Source organism: Pelecanus crispus, chromosome 1 (assembly GCF_030463565.1).
Source record: "Pelecanus crispus isolate bPelCri1 chromosome 1, bPelCri1.pri, whole genome shotgun sequence".
Taxonomy (NCBI): Eukaryota; Metazoa; Chordata; class Aves; order Pelecaniformes; family Pelecanidae; genus Pelecanus; species Pelecanus crispus.
Genome location: NC_134643.1, coordinates 202,982,786 through 202,998,809, shown reverse-complemented (window position 1 = coordinate 202,998,809; position 16,024 = coordinate 202,982,786). Strand labels below are relative to the sequence as shown.

The window sequence follows — 16,024 nt, the reverse complement described above, 5'->3', positions numbered from 1 at the left end:
TTTCCTTGGGCCAGTGTGGTTTTTAGTCTGACAAGATTAAGGGTTCAGGGGCTTGTGACAGGACTCTCCTCCCAGCTGGCAGCAGAGTGTGGAGGCTGCCATGCAAACTCCACAAATGCATTTGGCCCAGGGAAGCTGGCCCTGTGCTAGGGAGGTTGTCTCTCCCCAGATTCGCCACTTTCTTCCTGGTTTAGTTTTAACCCTGATCTGACTCACTGCCCAAACACTTGTGTGACCATAAGGAAGAAAACATGGACAAAGCAATTGACCAGGGGAGGGGAAGATGAAATCACCTCCTCTGACAGCAGCACTCACCTTTATTGGTTTCAAGAGCTCACAGAAATACAGTGTGACTAGCACGTTCAATAAGCAAGACTTGGAAAGAGAATTTAGGAGTAGTTGAGACTGTTTCCAAATTACACTGCTTGCACACATTGAAAAATTAACAATACTGATAATACCTTTAGCAGTGTATTGCAGGCTTTGAGGCCATTTCTTGGCTTATTGAAAAATAAATTCAGTCTTCCTAGCTGTCTGCAATTCTGACAGTATACTCAACTTCTCTCTTGTAGATATCAAAGTTCTGAGGAAGTCCACCTGCATGTTGTGTCACAAAAAGTATAACTAACAGTGTTTGAAAAGAGTACGTGCGGAGAAATAGGTTGCGGTAATCACATAGGCAGTGCTGGATGTCCCTTCTCCCTGCCTTGCTCTCCCATCTGTGTCATGAACGATAATTTGTGGCATGCCACTTAATCATCTTCAGAGCCTCCTGTTCAAAAAGCATTACTGCAATAGTTTCATTCTACCCTACCTTGGCACTGCCTTAGACAAAACCCTGGCCCTTGTTGAATGACGCATCAGGCTTTTCCTCACATCCTTTGGAGGTGCTTAATGCCGGTGTCATGATCGCCTCTCGCTGTTGACTGCAGGGAATGCCAGGAGGCAGCAGTTGCCGATAGCCTGACTTGTCCATCACCCTCTAGAGCTGAGACATCACAGAAGTTGTGGTGTCTCAGTTATGCACCAGGTCATCTGAATCTGACCTTCATGTCTTTCCTTATCTCCTCATTCCTGCAGTCTCCTGTTCCCTGTCTCCCTTCTCTGCTGCATAGCCCTTTGTCCTCTGAAATGCCATCTTCAGAACAGTTTTTCTTTTCTCCTGTGTTTCATCTCTTCTTTGAATCTGTGCTTTCGTTTCTTTACCGGGTGAAGCAGTTTTTCAACTTGTGGTATGCCCCACCTCAGCCTTCTCTCCCCATTATCTCTCTCCACATCCCTATGGTGTTGTCTTCAGTCTTCTTGGTCCTCACTTCTAACCACTGTCTCCTTCAGCTTTCTCCTAGTTTCCTATGTCTATTGCCATAACCACTGATACTGTCCTGTCAACTTGTTCCCAGAGCTGGCAGTCCTCTTGCAAACAAATTTGCACCCCTTGAGTTTCCCTGTACTGTCTTCTGCTGCTCTTGCCCTCAGACTGTTATCTATTCAGTTTAAGTTAAATATTTGTTTGACATACTTCACATGCTATGCCTCTCAGCAAGGATTTTCAGTGTTTCATAAAAGATGACTAATATGCAGTTCACTTAAGGATTCTCCTGCTCAGTGACACACACAGTACAGTGTTATTACCTTTATCTCCCGGAGCTTTCCCAAGACATTGGCTCTGTTTTTCATTCTCTTGTTTTCTTCCCTAGATCTCCATCTTCACAGCAAACATTACTTGGCAAACCTTTGCAGACCAGCACTGTGGAAATACAGGGGAAGCGCTATGTCTCTCCTAAGAAGGGTAGCCAACCTCCATAAAATAGGGAAACATCAGATACTAATGGTTAAGTATCCAAACCTGCTTATATATGTTAGAATATATGTTTAGAATCCCGATGAAATGATTTATTGTTTGTCCTCTACATAACAGAGTCTATGCACTGATACATAAAGACCGTTATGGAGTTGAAGAGAATAATGTGCTCCATTTGGGGACCTTAGTGTATTATAAAAAATGGCTAATTTAGTTTGGGTAGATGTAAAATACTGGAATTGCTTGAACAGTAAATAGGAATTGTATTATGCCCATCATGGAGGAAAGCATTGGTTTTGTCAGTCTAGGAAAAAATTAATGCCCATGATGCCTCTCTACTATTAGAATAGGTTGCTTATAGACTAAGCAACTCCCCTTTAAGAAAATACAGATGTCCTCCTTGAGCTTTAATTACCCAGGAGCTTTACCCTTTGAGGTGCTAACTACATTTTGTTTCCACTGAAGTCAATAAATGTTGGAGTATTCAGTACCTTGTAAAACATACCCTATTAAGTCACTTGTTGAGTGCTACTGTTTTGATCTTTTAAAATCTAATTTTAACAGCCTTTGTTCTTCTTATCCCTGTTGTTAATCCTATACATAACAAGGAACACCTCTCTTTGTGGGACTTACCTGTATTTTCTGTTTCCAATAAGGAAAAAAAGGTACAACTTATGTAACAGCACAGGTTTTCCCAGGCCCTGTTGGTCTCTCTCTTATCCTCAGACCTCTCCTTTCTGCCTTGAAGGGCAATGTGAATCAGATCTGCTGGGATAGAGCTCCATGCAAGGTAGTTTTGCAGAGGCACACTCACAATTTGGGTATGGACCATCAACAAGATGTATAGCAATATATTGATGACAATGGACAGACAAGCAGTATTGCATGGATAGGAACTCAACGTTAGCAAAGTTCATCCTAGGTCATCAAATCCAGCCCCTTCTGGTTGCCAACAACCAAATCCCATAACCTCTTCCCTAAAACGATCAAATGTCAGCTTAAAAATAATTATCTTTTCCTCAGTTCCTACCAGAGGACTGTTTCAGAACCTCTTGCAATGGAAAGATACGTATTTCCAAGTTCACACCTTTTTATTCTTATGTAAAATATATTTTTTGACCTTGAAGTACTTCTCCCTCTCCTAGTTTTCTCCTCCCTGATGTATTTATAGAAAGCTATCATTTTTCATCTCTACTGTTGTTTTCTTAGGCAGAAGCAGATGTGTACTTACATGGCACCCCTCCAGTGGTATAGACTGTATATTCCCTAGGTCAGAACTGATATCCCAAAACATGGGTGACCAGAAATCTGTGAGATTCCAGGTGAGATCTCTCTGGGGCTTTCCATAAAACATTTAAATGCATTCCCTCTTCTGTCTCTCCTACAGCCTAAGGTTGTATTTGCTTTATTCAGAGCTGTAGCATAGACATAGTCCTTAGTCATCCTATGACTGAATACACACCACTCTCTTTGGCTGTTGTTTTCAGCTGATGAGTCTCCATCTTCTACTTGAAATTCCTGTTATTTGTCCCCATGATTGTGACCTTGGACTTCCCAGTATTATATATTTCTTCTCATCTCCACTACTATAGCCCTAAATATCATCCAGCTTAACAAGCATGCTGTTTTGACTCTCCCCTTGATGGATAGTGCATCCCAGCATCTCATTAGCACTTCCCTAATTTTTGGCCAGGGTCATAAGTGAACGTAATTTGCCCCAAGGACTGATCTTTGAACAGCTCCATTAATTATCTTCACTCAGCCCAGTAGTTCCATTTACTACAACGCCTTACCATCTTCCCCCAAATGGCTCCTCCCTGCCTAACGCTTCTTCAGCAACTCCCCACCTTGCCCAGCCTAATGAGCGATGTTATGGTTGGCACCATATCTGAAGTCACGTGGTCCCCAATAGGTGGGAGTTACGTATTACTCTCACCTGAAAACATCAGCTCTTTTGGCATACAAAGGCAGCAGTCTGCACTGGCATGGATCTATCTGGTGCTTTGTTGTGTTTGACACTTTTTTTAATGTATTATTCCTTTCAGTATTTGATCCAAGTGCCACATGCCACTGAAGTCAGGAAGTTGACTCTAGCATTTTTAAATAGAAGAGTTGATAATTTAAAACCTTGGTCTGACCCTGCTGTTTAAAGTGCTATTTCTCATAGAATTTGGGTATAGGGGTTGTCCTCTCCCATGATGTGCCTGCTTTGCTAAGCTTTTTGCTCCTGTCTCAGTTACGCTCATTCAAAGTCTTCCCCATAGTAACCTACCTCCAACCTGGAGCATTCTCCCACCACAGAGGCCCCTCCTGAATTTTCCTTTCTTCATCCTCCTTTTTTGTCCATTTGACTGAGGAACTGCTCTTTAAAATAGTTTCCATTTTCCTTTTGCTTTCTCAGTTTGGGTATTTTCTCACCTTAATGCTACATACCTTGACCTGTAAGATGAGGCTTAATTTAAACTGAATGAGTTTAGGCTGACTTTCTCCAAAAGGGCCTAAGCTGACCAAAGAGCTCAGCAGCTCTCCCATCATGCCCTTATCCCTTATCAGTGCTACGTCACAAGTAAAATCAGCTTCTGGGGGCCCAATTCACCCTTGCCAGAAAGACAACACATGGCTTCTGCTTAATTTAAGTCCCACTTAAATATTTTATCTTCTAATTTAGTGCTGAAGTGGTACTAAAGTGGTGCATAGACCTCACTGGCTAATCTCTAGCTTAGATTTATCACTGCACACAAACAGCAAATCTACCGTTATTAGTGGAGCGAGTGAAGAAGATGGGTGCTTCACTTCAAAGGCATAACAAAGGAGTAATGACAGGTTTTTATTTTCCTTGCCTGATAGTCAGACATGTTGATCTAAATACTGTAGTTCTAATGGCCAGCTCAGAGAAAGGGCTGTGGTAATTTGTCTAGAAGCGGTATTATTATTACTATTATTATTATTATTAGGCAGTTAAAATGTTTCCAGTCAGGATTTAGACTGTAAAAGACACAAATCACGGACTTCAGGTTGTGTGGCAAAACAGAAGTTCCTACAGTGAGGATGAAATGATTTCACCATACATAGAAGTCTCTTTTTACCTCCACTCTATAGCTGTTCAGTAGCCAACCAAATTAATTTTCACATGCTGTAAAGAAAAGTTAGATCTTGAACACGCATGTTAAAACACATGTATGTTGAGTGATATTTTTAATTTGGTTCAGTTTGGGGGTTTGGGGTTTTTTTTTTTTTGCTTGTTTAAAATTACTTGCCCTTGATATTCTGAAACTTTATTTAAAGCCCTGGCTGGGCTGAGGAAGAGCAGGCAGTAAGAAGCTGGCACCAACCGGGAAGTTACCTGAGCATTTAAATGCATTTTATCAGAGTTTTGCTGGAGATTCTTGTTGGTTCCTACTATTTTCCAAATCACTTCATGCATCACCAGTCATAGTAGAAAATACAATTAAACAGAAACGCTTATCCAGAGAGGCACAGATCTGAGCATTACATCTTTTCTAGCAGAAGGCAGAGCTGTTCAGCATTAAGGGCAATGTAGTTTTTCTGTATGTTTGGTAGTGATTTGGCTTTCAGGAAAATAATGCTTTTCAAGTTTAAAGAGCGTAGGCATTTGCAGCACAAATACCACTTTGGGCGTAAGTCATTGAACTGCCTCTTTCCAGCGTTATCTTTGGTGTAAGTTGGTAGAGGAAAATACCTCATGCCGGAGGCAACAGCCCAGGAGAGGTGAGGCTGCTGCAGCTCCGTGCCCTGGGTCCAACCAAGAAATTGTATTCCCAGTGGGCGCACACGTACAGAGTGGACATACACACCACATATATGTATACACGCGGGTTAGGGTTAGAGATAGGTTATGTGGTGTATATATGGTGTATATACATAGATACATGGCCAAAAAAAAAAAACAACCCCACCCAACCCTTGAGGATTACAAAAGTCTCTAGGTACATTGCAGAGGTCTGCGCTTTTGCAGTAGTCACCGAGCTCCAGAGTGTAGTGATCTTCCGCGGGATTTAAATGAACGAGTCAGGAAAAGTCCTTGTTGAGAGCCGAGAGCCGCTCGGGAGGGTGGGGGACACCCGGGAGCGGGGGGACACCCGGGAGCGGGGGGACACCCCTCACGGCCTGCAGACCAACCGGCAGCCGGAGTCGCCGGCTGGAGCGACACAGCCTGAAAATCACCGGGGGGCAAAGCAGACGCCTCCGAGCGTGTCCCGGTCCCCCGCCCCCCCCCCCCCCCCCCCCCAACGCCGGGGCCGCGCAGCGGTGCGATCTCCCCGGGGCTGCGCCGGCAGCGCCGCGCACGGCAGCCGCGCACAGGAGCCGCGCAGAGCCGCGCACGGCAGCCGCGCAGAGCCGCGCAGAGCCGCGCAGAGCCGCGGAGCAGCTGAGCCCAGCCGCAGGCCCCGCACGGCAGCCGGGGGAGGGCTCCGGCGCGGCAGAGCCGCCGTCCAGGGCCACCGCAGCCGCGCTGCCCATCCCACGCCCCGGGGCTCACGGAGGAGCCGTGCGGGCGAGCAGCCGCGCCGGCAGCGAGCCGGGAGGCGTTCGGGTGGACCGCAACATCCAAGTGGTTGCGGAGGACGGGGAGCACCGTCATCAAGGGCCGGGAATGCGGCACGGAGATGAGAAGCAGCCAGGGCCGCCTCCCGCGGGGAGCCGAGGCTCGCTCCCGGATTCCGGCGCCTTTGGGGGCTACGAAGTTTGTAGCCCTTTCCCTGCCGTCCCTCGCCCCGACGCGTTCCTGCGATGGCGCTGCTGGACGTGCCCTGCGCTGGGCAGGCGTTTGCCAGCCGGAGCGATCGGAGCGGCTTTTTCGGGAGCGGCCTGAGCGAGCCGGGGAGCACCGGTGCGCAGGCAGGGAGGGGAGCGGGCAGCCCCCCGCGGGGGGCGAAAGCGCTGCCCGCTCTGCGGCTCCGCGCCCGCTGACCCGCCGGGGCCCCCGCCGCAGGCATCCCCGCGGCCGGCCCCGCGCCCCCCGGCCCCGGCCGGCACCCCGGAGGCATCAGGCAGCCGGGGGGGACGGCGCCCAGCCCCGGCCGGCCTCGGCGTGCGGGGGCGCGACATCCCTTTTTGACAGCGGCGTCGCCCGGGGCTCACCCTCTGGCTCCGGGCGAGGCTGGTGGCAGAGTCCGGCGGGCGGCGGTCCGGCTGGTGGCGGTCCTGCCAGGATGGGCAAGTGCTGCTCCAAGTGGTTTTCCCGCGCTCGGTGCGAGGACGAGACGGTACTTTTGCCTCTTTTTACCCTTTAGGGCAAGGGCAGGAAGGTGCAGCCGTTTCCGTGACTGAGCCTGTGCCGCTGCTCCCGCCCGGCGCCGGGGGTACGCGGGCATTCCGGGGCGGCGGCGAGGGGAGCGGTGCTGAACCCCCGCTCGCTGGGCACCCGTCCGGCTGTGGCTTTCACAGGCACTGCGGTGCCTTACATAATTTTAGCCTGCGGTCTAAATGTAAGGCTTGGATCTTCGTGAAACAAGGAGGGACCACTGGCATCCTCCGTAGTAACAGCCGGCTTGGTTTCTTGCTCTGCTTTCCATACATTTTTAATAACCCTGTGCAGTGCGAGTTATAAAGGAAACTTGCACGGAGTTTTAAAGTTTGAAGAGAGATTATCCAACCTCTAGCTGTCCTAAGGTTTTGCCTCTCTAATGAGCCTCCTTTCCGACGGAGGATTGATCCTCCAACCCAGGAGAAGTGAGACAAGGCAAAACGACGTGTTTTCTTATGTCAGGGCGAATCTAAACCACGCAAATTCCCAGGCACCAAAATGGGTCGTGTAACAAACGTCAGCGCGGAGGTAAGTACGTAGCTACAGGTAGCAGGAGAATAGCATGTGGGAGAGAAGTTGTGGGACATTTCTAACACATAGCTTTTCATGCTCTTCTTCTGGAAGTTTGCCTGGATTTTAAGTATGTACAGAAGAGGGAGAGAATGAACATATGCATTTAATTTGCTTAATAGAAAATATCTTGGCAGAAACACATGCTTGTGCAGTATATTTTGTTAGAGTTTGGCTTTTCAAAATATTCGTATACTCGGTCTAATGAAAAGCTGATAGGCTCTTCATTTACCTAATAATATGTTCAAATATAGCTTGAGGTATGCTGCTAACCAGGTTAAGAAAAAATGTATGGCTTAATATAAAACCTGCTAAAGTACAGTCACTGGGGGATATCTAGGTGCTTGTAAACTTTAACCTAAAGAGTATTATGAGGGCGGATTACCTGATAACCAGCAAGATTGAAACAGCAGTGTTAAAACACCTCTTTTTTGAAGGAATACTGTACATCATTTTGAACATCAGCTGCATGGGGATTCAGTTATTGCTTCTACAAGTATCGTCTGAAATATTTATTGGTACAAGAGAATTCCCAATGTATATGTTTCTCTTTCCAATGGTAATATAAGGCCTTGCCCCAGGGAATTGTGAATAAAGCACAACAGTGACTAAGCACCATTTGCAGGTCGGTCTTTTTTTTTTTTTAATATTTTGAAAGCAATGGATACAGAAAAGCTATTCTGAAGGGGCAGTTTTAATAACAAGTGCCACGGAGCATCTGTGTGCAGTGCATATTTTTAGGAAGTATCATAAAGAACTGGGAAGTGTTTGTGGAGATACTGTACATATATTTGGACCCCAGAATATAAGCAAGCATGTAAGTTGGCAGGGAGGACAGACATGTCCATCTGGGGAGGTAACTCCAGGCTCCTGTGTTTACTTCCTAGCTGCAGTTGACTTCCTACATGGATCTGGGCAATTTACTGATGTTTCTTGCCTGATCTGACCCATTTGTGCAGTGGATCTACGATTGCTTACCTATTGTTAAAAAGTACCTGGAGGTTTAATTAATTAGCATTTCAAATGAATTAGTATCTCTCGGGTAGTTTGCAGTTCTCATAGGAGAGACACTCTAAGGCAAATCTCAACTCTGCCTCCCCATCCCACAATTGTTCCTGGTCCAAAGTAAAATCTTGACCTGTCTCCCTGACGATGTCTCCTCGAGGATGTTTAGCTGCCAGCTGAAGCTCCAGGCAACTAAAGCAGAGCCTTTGCTCTCCCCCAAGCCTTCATCACTACTTCCCTTCTTAATCTGCTCGGACAACACCAGCATCTTGCCCATCCTCAGGCCTGTATCATGGCATCTTCTACCAAGTTATTTTTCCAGATCCTCACATGCAGTTATATCTAAATCTTGCAGGTTCTTTTCTGAACTACGCTGCTAAGTTTTGGCCACTGTTATTTAATTGCATGAATTCCTCCTTCCTTCCTACCTCTCTGCCTACCTGCCTGACTACCTGCCAGTTTTTCTGGAGCTGCTTGGATGTTGCACCAATAAATGTCATACCTCAGTCTATCCTCAGGGAGTTTTGAGTTGAATGGAAAATACATAAGTGCCATTTTCAGTGTCTGTTTTACTTGCTGAAATACAGTCTGACGTTGAGCCTTTCATGGGAGAAATATTGGGAGGTCTGTATGTTATAAAGCTCATGATAGAAAAAAGAGTTGCTGCTGTGTCTTCAATTCCACAGAGCAGTAGTTTAAGCACAGAGCAAACATATCATTCTACCTGTTCTATTCTATTTTTTCTTTCTGTCTGAGGAGATGGGACATACTCCAGACACAAGACTTAACCATTGTTTTGCAGGGTACAGGTATGAGGAAGAAAGTTTCCTTTATCTCCATCATGATTGTAAATTTTATGAAAAGTACTTAAGTATCAGATTCATTTCTTGGGCTGCAGCCAATGGAAGACCTTTTTCATCAGTTTTCCAGGCAATAATGAAATCCATCATTCATTAAAACTACCTGAAAAATAAATGCAACCTTTTAATTTGTACAAAACCCACTGTTTTGTTTTCACATTTTGGCCAGGAAAAAATTAATCCCAAATCACATCGAAGCAATCTTTTTCTCCCTTGCCATTTAACTGCCACACTGAAATGCTGGGTATTTGCACAGTCTCTTTGCAGTGTCTATGACCTTTTCACCCGCTGGAAACGGCTGTGTCACTAGTATGGTCGCTGAGCCTTTTTAACCCTAAGTTGGATCTGGCCCTTAGCCACTCACCCTCAATGGCTCGACTCCAGCCGGTGCCTAGTGAAGGGCGCCTACAAAGCTCCTTTGATATGCTGAGCTTGTTAGACACAAAACTCTTGGGAGGGCAGCAAAGGTTCCTGCTTCCTCTGTCTTCTCTTTCAAATACTTTGTTGAGATAAATATTAATGAAGATTGATTAATTCAATAGGTTATCCCATTAATTTGGTTTTTTTACACATTTATTTTGATAGATTTTTTCCTTGTGTGCTTGTGAATTTTCTAATTGCTTTGATGTTTTGACAGTGGACCTATATGAGTCTCAGCATTGGACTTGATAGTTTTATGTTTTCCTGTCATCCAGTTTTGCTCTACTGTAACATTTGGTTTCCTAAGTGCTGGCATTCCCAGTTCCCCGGCTGCACTGACACTGAAGTGCTGGTTATCTGCAGAGCCACGTTGGTGATAACAAGGAGAGGCTTTTTCATTTTGTATTAATGTCATGTTTACACTGGTTGCAGGAACATGTGCAGTCCAAACCTATCATGTTGCACTGACAAAGCAGGTTACAGTAACAGAAAATGTCAGGTATTTGTAAATTCACTGCGCATCCAGGAGACCATGAGGCCGATACGGTGATTGGCCAAAACTACACCTTGCCTCTCCTGCAGAAGAGGAAGATGAGGAGTCATGTGCTATTGCTCTCTGAAAGAACCCTCTGCGAAAGAGGGACTACTTGGGACGCTGGCACCGAGGGCAACCCTCGCACATCTGACTTCCCAGGTAACATAAATGTGAGGTCCCAAAGAGCAGTCAGAAAGCTCTAACCAAAACAAAATGCAATGCTCCTGAGCTGTGCCAACACCTGCTGCTCAAGATAGCCCCAGAGTCTGCTCTGGAAACCACATCCCCAGCATGATGGGAGGCAGCCAGGAGGTCCGCTGTCCTGGTGGGGTGGTGTCCATGCTGGAGCTTGAGTTACAGGATAGCTTGAGTTACAGGATATTTTAGTCTAGTCTACCCTTGATTGGCTTGGAGTAGACTTGGTAGTGTAGGTTAATGGTTGGACTGGATGATCTTAAAGGTCTTTTCCAACCTAAACGATTCTATGATAGCATTTTTAAGCTGGCACCGTGGCAATTCTCCACTCTTTTGGAGAGGGTCTCATCACTGAGTGTCCTCAAGGGTAGGACAAACCTTATCTAATATAAAATACAATGTAAAAAAAGCAGTCTGTGATATTTCTTATGGGTGATCAAAATTTTAACAACTTTTTTTTCCTAGGATGTCTTTTTTTTACTTGCTTTTCATTTTCTTCATGTTAAGTAGAATAGTAATGATCCCACTGAGTTCTGCTTGTCTGTAGGTGCTGGCAATGATTTGTACAGAGGTCCCTTGCTTTAAATGGCTTTTGTTTCAAATAGTGGGAGCTGGTAATTTGAGTGCGTTCTTCCCATCTGCAAGTCCCATATCCAGTATATCCCTGTGCACATGTCTTCAAGGGCACCAGTCCTGGCAATCTGTCAAGAACACTTCTTAAAATTACTCCAGTGAGTTAAAGAGGCAGTATGGGCAAATGCAGTGATGTTCTCCAAAAGGGGAAACCTTATCTCTGTAAGACCGCTGGTTTGGGAATCTGTGTGCAGGGCTATGTTTTTTTAACATAACAGGCTATATTTATCCAGACCTTTTTATTTCTTGATAGCTTTTTTACTAATTAAAAAAAAAAACAACCCCAAACCAACAACAAAAACAACCCCAACAACAAAACTCCACCCCATTTTATTCTGAGCCTAATGCAGTCGGTCAGGACTGGGCACTCTGCAGTCCTGGCACACAACCCCCTGTGCATTACTCAGCAGTGTATGGAGCTGGCTCTTTGGATGAGCCCAGCCTTGTGTGCCTGGCTTCTTCCCATAACTGAGTAAGAAAGATGCCCATGTAGCCTGGGTCTCCAGAGGCTCTCGAATCGGCTCAGCCAATCGCTCAGTTTACAGCAAAACTTTCCAGAAAGTTTGTCCCTTGGAACTGGTAGAAATCATCCCAAAAGGGCAGTGTGTAAAGGATTAATTTAAATTCCAGATTCCAATTTCCTGCTATTACCAAAAATTCTCTTAACAGAGTTAAAAATTAGATGCAGGAAAAATAAACAGAAACATTAAGATCTGAAATCTTCCCCCCCCCCCCCCCCCCACTTTAATTTTTGGTAAGACAGAACTAATTTCCTATCCTGTCTGCTATGTATCCTGCTGCCGAACTAATCCTTTCTGTGCCCTGGATTTTTATTAGCCTTGCTTGCTTATTACTGAAAGATTTACTTTCTGGGACTCCTTTTAATTCCATTTGTTACTGCACTGCCTTTTCTCTTCAATATGATTTTTCTGTAATGTCCCTTAAAGATTCTTGGCCTTTCTAACCTAGGACATATTTATAGTAGCCTGATCTAGTTTTCCTAATCATTGGTGATCTTCCCAGCAGGATACCTTCCTTTGTCTTCTTCCTAATGTGATTCAGGATACATACATTCCAATTTAAAGTGCCCTTATGCTTGAACCATTCTGCTGGGATTTATTGTACTAAACCAAACTCCAGTAGATTTTCCTGAGGCTTTTCTTTGTCAGTTTGCACAGCACTCATGAGCCATCTGCTGTCAATGTCCTTTCATTTCAGTAATAACACCTTAGAGTTGTTAACATAAATATGTTTTCATTTTCCTTTGGCCGGCTCATCTCTTGTAATTCCTTAAGTATTCAGTTTTCTTTTGAGAAAGGTCAACCAAAGGAGCTCTTGTCCTTTATAGACAAGAAAATACCGGAAATAAATGTGGAAATAGGCATGAACATCAGGCCATTAGTGGTGTATATATGGGTATGCCCACCATGCCTAGAATGGTGTAAGTACGGTAATCTGCTCTGCAAATATGACTGTGTGAGCATATTACTATGTTTGGTGGCTAAATGCAGGCATAAATAGATGAAAATGTTTTAACAGAATTAATAAAACTATCTTGTGCATGCAGTCCAGCCATAAATGGTACATAGATTGAACACAAAATGATAAAAAAGTACAAATGTCTTTTTAGATACATAGGAGTAAATAGAGTATTCTGTGCTGTCCTGTGCACGTGAGTGTGTGTACGTGTATTCATAGAGATACAAGGTATTTGTAGCCAGTGAGTCATGGCTCCTAAGCTTGATTTAAAAACTGAATGAATTCATTATAATTCCCCCTCACCAAAAAAAAAAAAAAAAAAGATCTGAGGAATCAATCTAATCTGCTTTACTAAATGAACATGTGAAAGTGCTTATCTGGGATAAACCTGGGGACTATACATATTTCTCTCTCTTTTTCCTTAAACAGAATGAAAATGCCCTTGTGAAAATAAAGGAGTTAGGAGTCGAGCTTGGAAAGATCAAGGATGAAGTTGGTAAGTAGTACAAGCAAAGTGATAACAAAAGTGATTTTCTCACTTTTCACCAAAGCAGTTATTCCCTGTGACCTGATCCTGGGGAACCTGCGTACATGTGATAAAGTGTCTTCTGAAGCCCAGTGGCAAGGGTTTGCAGGGAAACCTGATTTTACCTCTTTGTTGTGGAGATGGGTCTAGTTGTGCGTCACACTCTGGAGCTAGTTGTGCGTCAACTTTACTAGATAAATGGTTCTTCATAAATCCATAACTTTCATTCTCAAACTATACACCACCACAGCCCAGGAGAAGGTACAGCGTGTTGCGAAGTGTGAACTTGGGACCATGGTGGTGCATGGTGACTGGGAAAGCATCAATTACTTATGTACATTTGCATGTTTTGCAGTTCAGCTACAAACTGAAGGCCACCAAGCTCAGAACTTGCTTATTAATATCTCTAAGGTCTCTTCCTGGCTGAAAGACAGCAAAAGCAATGTGTCCCATTTGGTCTGTGTATTCCCTGTGTGTGTGCATGCACCACTTTTTGTGTTTGGTTTCTGATCTAGACAGAGAGACAGGGAGGGTGTAAAGACCCCTTGTAAGGTTGCAGCTCTTGAGAGAGAAGATGGGCTTTTGCGCTGGCTTCAGCCAACAGGCTGGTTTCTTTTGGGCTTAAATCTTCCCAGAACAGATGCAACGTTGGGTTCATCTACCCCAGGGCAAATGGGGAGGAGGAAGGGCACCTGGAGGGAGGACCACTGGGGCAGGGGACGCCCTGAGTACCAAAAGGTGGTGGAACCACTGATGACTGGAGCTGTGAACGGGGGGGACCTCTCAGCTTTCCCTGCATGTGGGACCCCAGGTGCTGGGTCACACATTGAGCATGGATTGTACCATGTGGCGGGAGGATGACTTGGTTCGCAAAGCGGGGCTCAGGCCAAACCGCTGTGAGGTGGGCAGAACTGCAGATCCTCCCTGTGCTGCTGCTTCACCTTGTCTATGACAACCCACTGCAGAAAAGCTGAGCCCAGCCCTTTTCTGATGCCCAACAGCTTGTGCTCCCTGCTGTGCCACTCTGAAATTTTTTGTCTGATCATCATTTCATAAAGCTTTATTGTCCCCATGGCCAAAGCATATTGCAGCAACAGCAAAACAGCATTTCCAGTTATTCCCTGATGCCTGCCTTCATCCATCCTCTGCATCTTCACAGCTCTCACAGAGGACTTGTTGCCACCAGTGCGTTCTTTAGGCAGGACACATCTGAAGCTCTCCATTGAATACCCACTTCTCATTTGAAAGCCTTACCTCTTCCTAGAGGGTTGGGTTTGCTCATTTTTGTGAGTGCTTTTGCAGGTGGCAGTGACATGGGAAGGAAAGACAGGTACAGTGCTGGAGATAAAGAGCCCTGCTTCCACTTACACCATGTTTGTACAGCTGAAGTGAATACAGATCACTGGTGGTTTTGCTGGAGAACTTTGCCAGGGATATAACTGACTGCCTGTTTGGGGGTCACAGAGCAGCACATTCAGTAACAGGAGATCACTGCACTGCCTTCCCTTGCCATTGCTCTTGTGCATGCAGCAATAGATACCTCCACTGCACAAAACAGAGTCCTGATGGAGTACGTGGAGACGGTTTTGGTAAGAACCCCAAATGCTCCAGAAGAGCACTCTGGGGTCTCAGCTGACTGTACAGCTTCAGAAGGGAGATTAGCCATAGATGTGTATGTGCTCTTTCTCAGAGAGGGGGAAGGTGGTGTGAGACAGTCCTTTCCTCAGTGGTCCTGTGGGCATGTGTACTAGAGAGGAGCCATCACAGGCCACCTCTTCCTGAGCAAGCCACCACTCTGGGAGACACGGCGATGCTGAGCAGAGCCTGTTTAGGAGTGGCAGGGCTGGCTGGTGATCTGTCCTCCTTGCTGGAGGTAATCATCTCCATACAACCCTGGGACGCAACATGCCTGGGTAGAAGGACTCCCAGTAGGGATGGACAAAAAGATGAATGTGCAGGTATTGCACTCCAGCAGGATGTGAAAAAATTCATCAGCAGAACAAATCCTGGTATGTATCCATACATATGGAAGGTGAATGTTTATGGGTTTTAGTGTAAGTCAAAAATTGCTGGACAGTCTGTTTTCCTTTGATATAAAATTATAAAATTAAATTTTGTGAAACAACCGGTGTTTTAAATCTGTGGACAAGGTGAAATGGCAAATGCTATGTGGATGAGAGCCGTTCTCGTCAGTGCAGTTCTTTGCTGTCTCTAAAGCAGTGCAAGCTGGGCTACTGGAGACATATAGCCCACCTGTGCTATAGGAGGGTTATTTTGGTCTCACTATCAGATGAATCTGTATGTTGTACAATACTGTACATATTCTGCCAAGCTTTATGCAAATAAAGAATGAAACAGTCATTTATTTGACGACAGCAATCATAGGTGATTCTGTGAAGAAATTTAGGGAAAATCTACAGAGCATGTTATTTTGACTACAACCAAGTTGTAGTTCTGACTTGTCTCAGTCACTTTGATAAGTAGTTTCTCATTAATTTATAAATAACCAGTCCAGTTAAACAGCATGGGTGTTGGTCAGAAATTCCTGATTTCTCATGTGTAAATTCACCATGTCAGACTCACTGATGCAAATGCCTGGATGAATCAGTAAAACAAGGCTGGACTAGCCAGGGTTGATACAGGCAGTGTGTCCAACATTTAGTTGTTTAGGCAACAACTCTAATTCAGAATTATGATTTAGGTGCTGAATGTGCTTGGTTTTGAAAGTACA

At 45.1% G+C, this 16,024-nt stretch overlaps 1 protein-coding gene across 1 annotated transcript in view; it reads left to right on the top strand.

The window, feature by feature from the left end:
* MTUS2 (microtubule associated scaffold protein 2) overlaps nucleotides 1-16,024 on the top strand; it is a 204,183-nt gene that overhangs the window by 163,329 nt on the left and 24,830 nt on the right. The window contains exon 7 of the mRNA XM_075707396.1: nucleotides 13,197-13,263. Coding sequence (XP_075563511.1) covers nucleotides 13,197-13,263 — 67 coding nt within the window. The remainder of the gene's footprint in view (nucleotides 1-13,196; nucleotides 13,264-16,024) is intronic.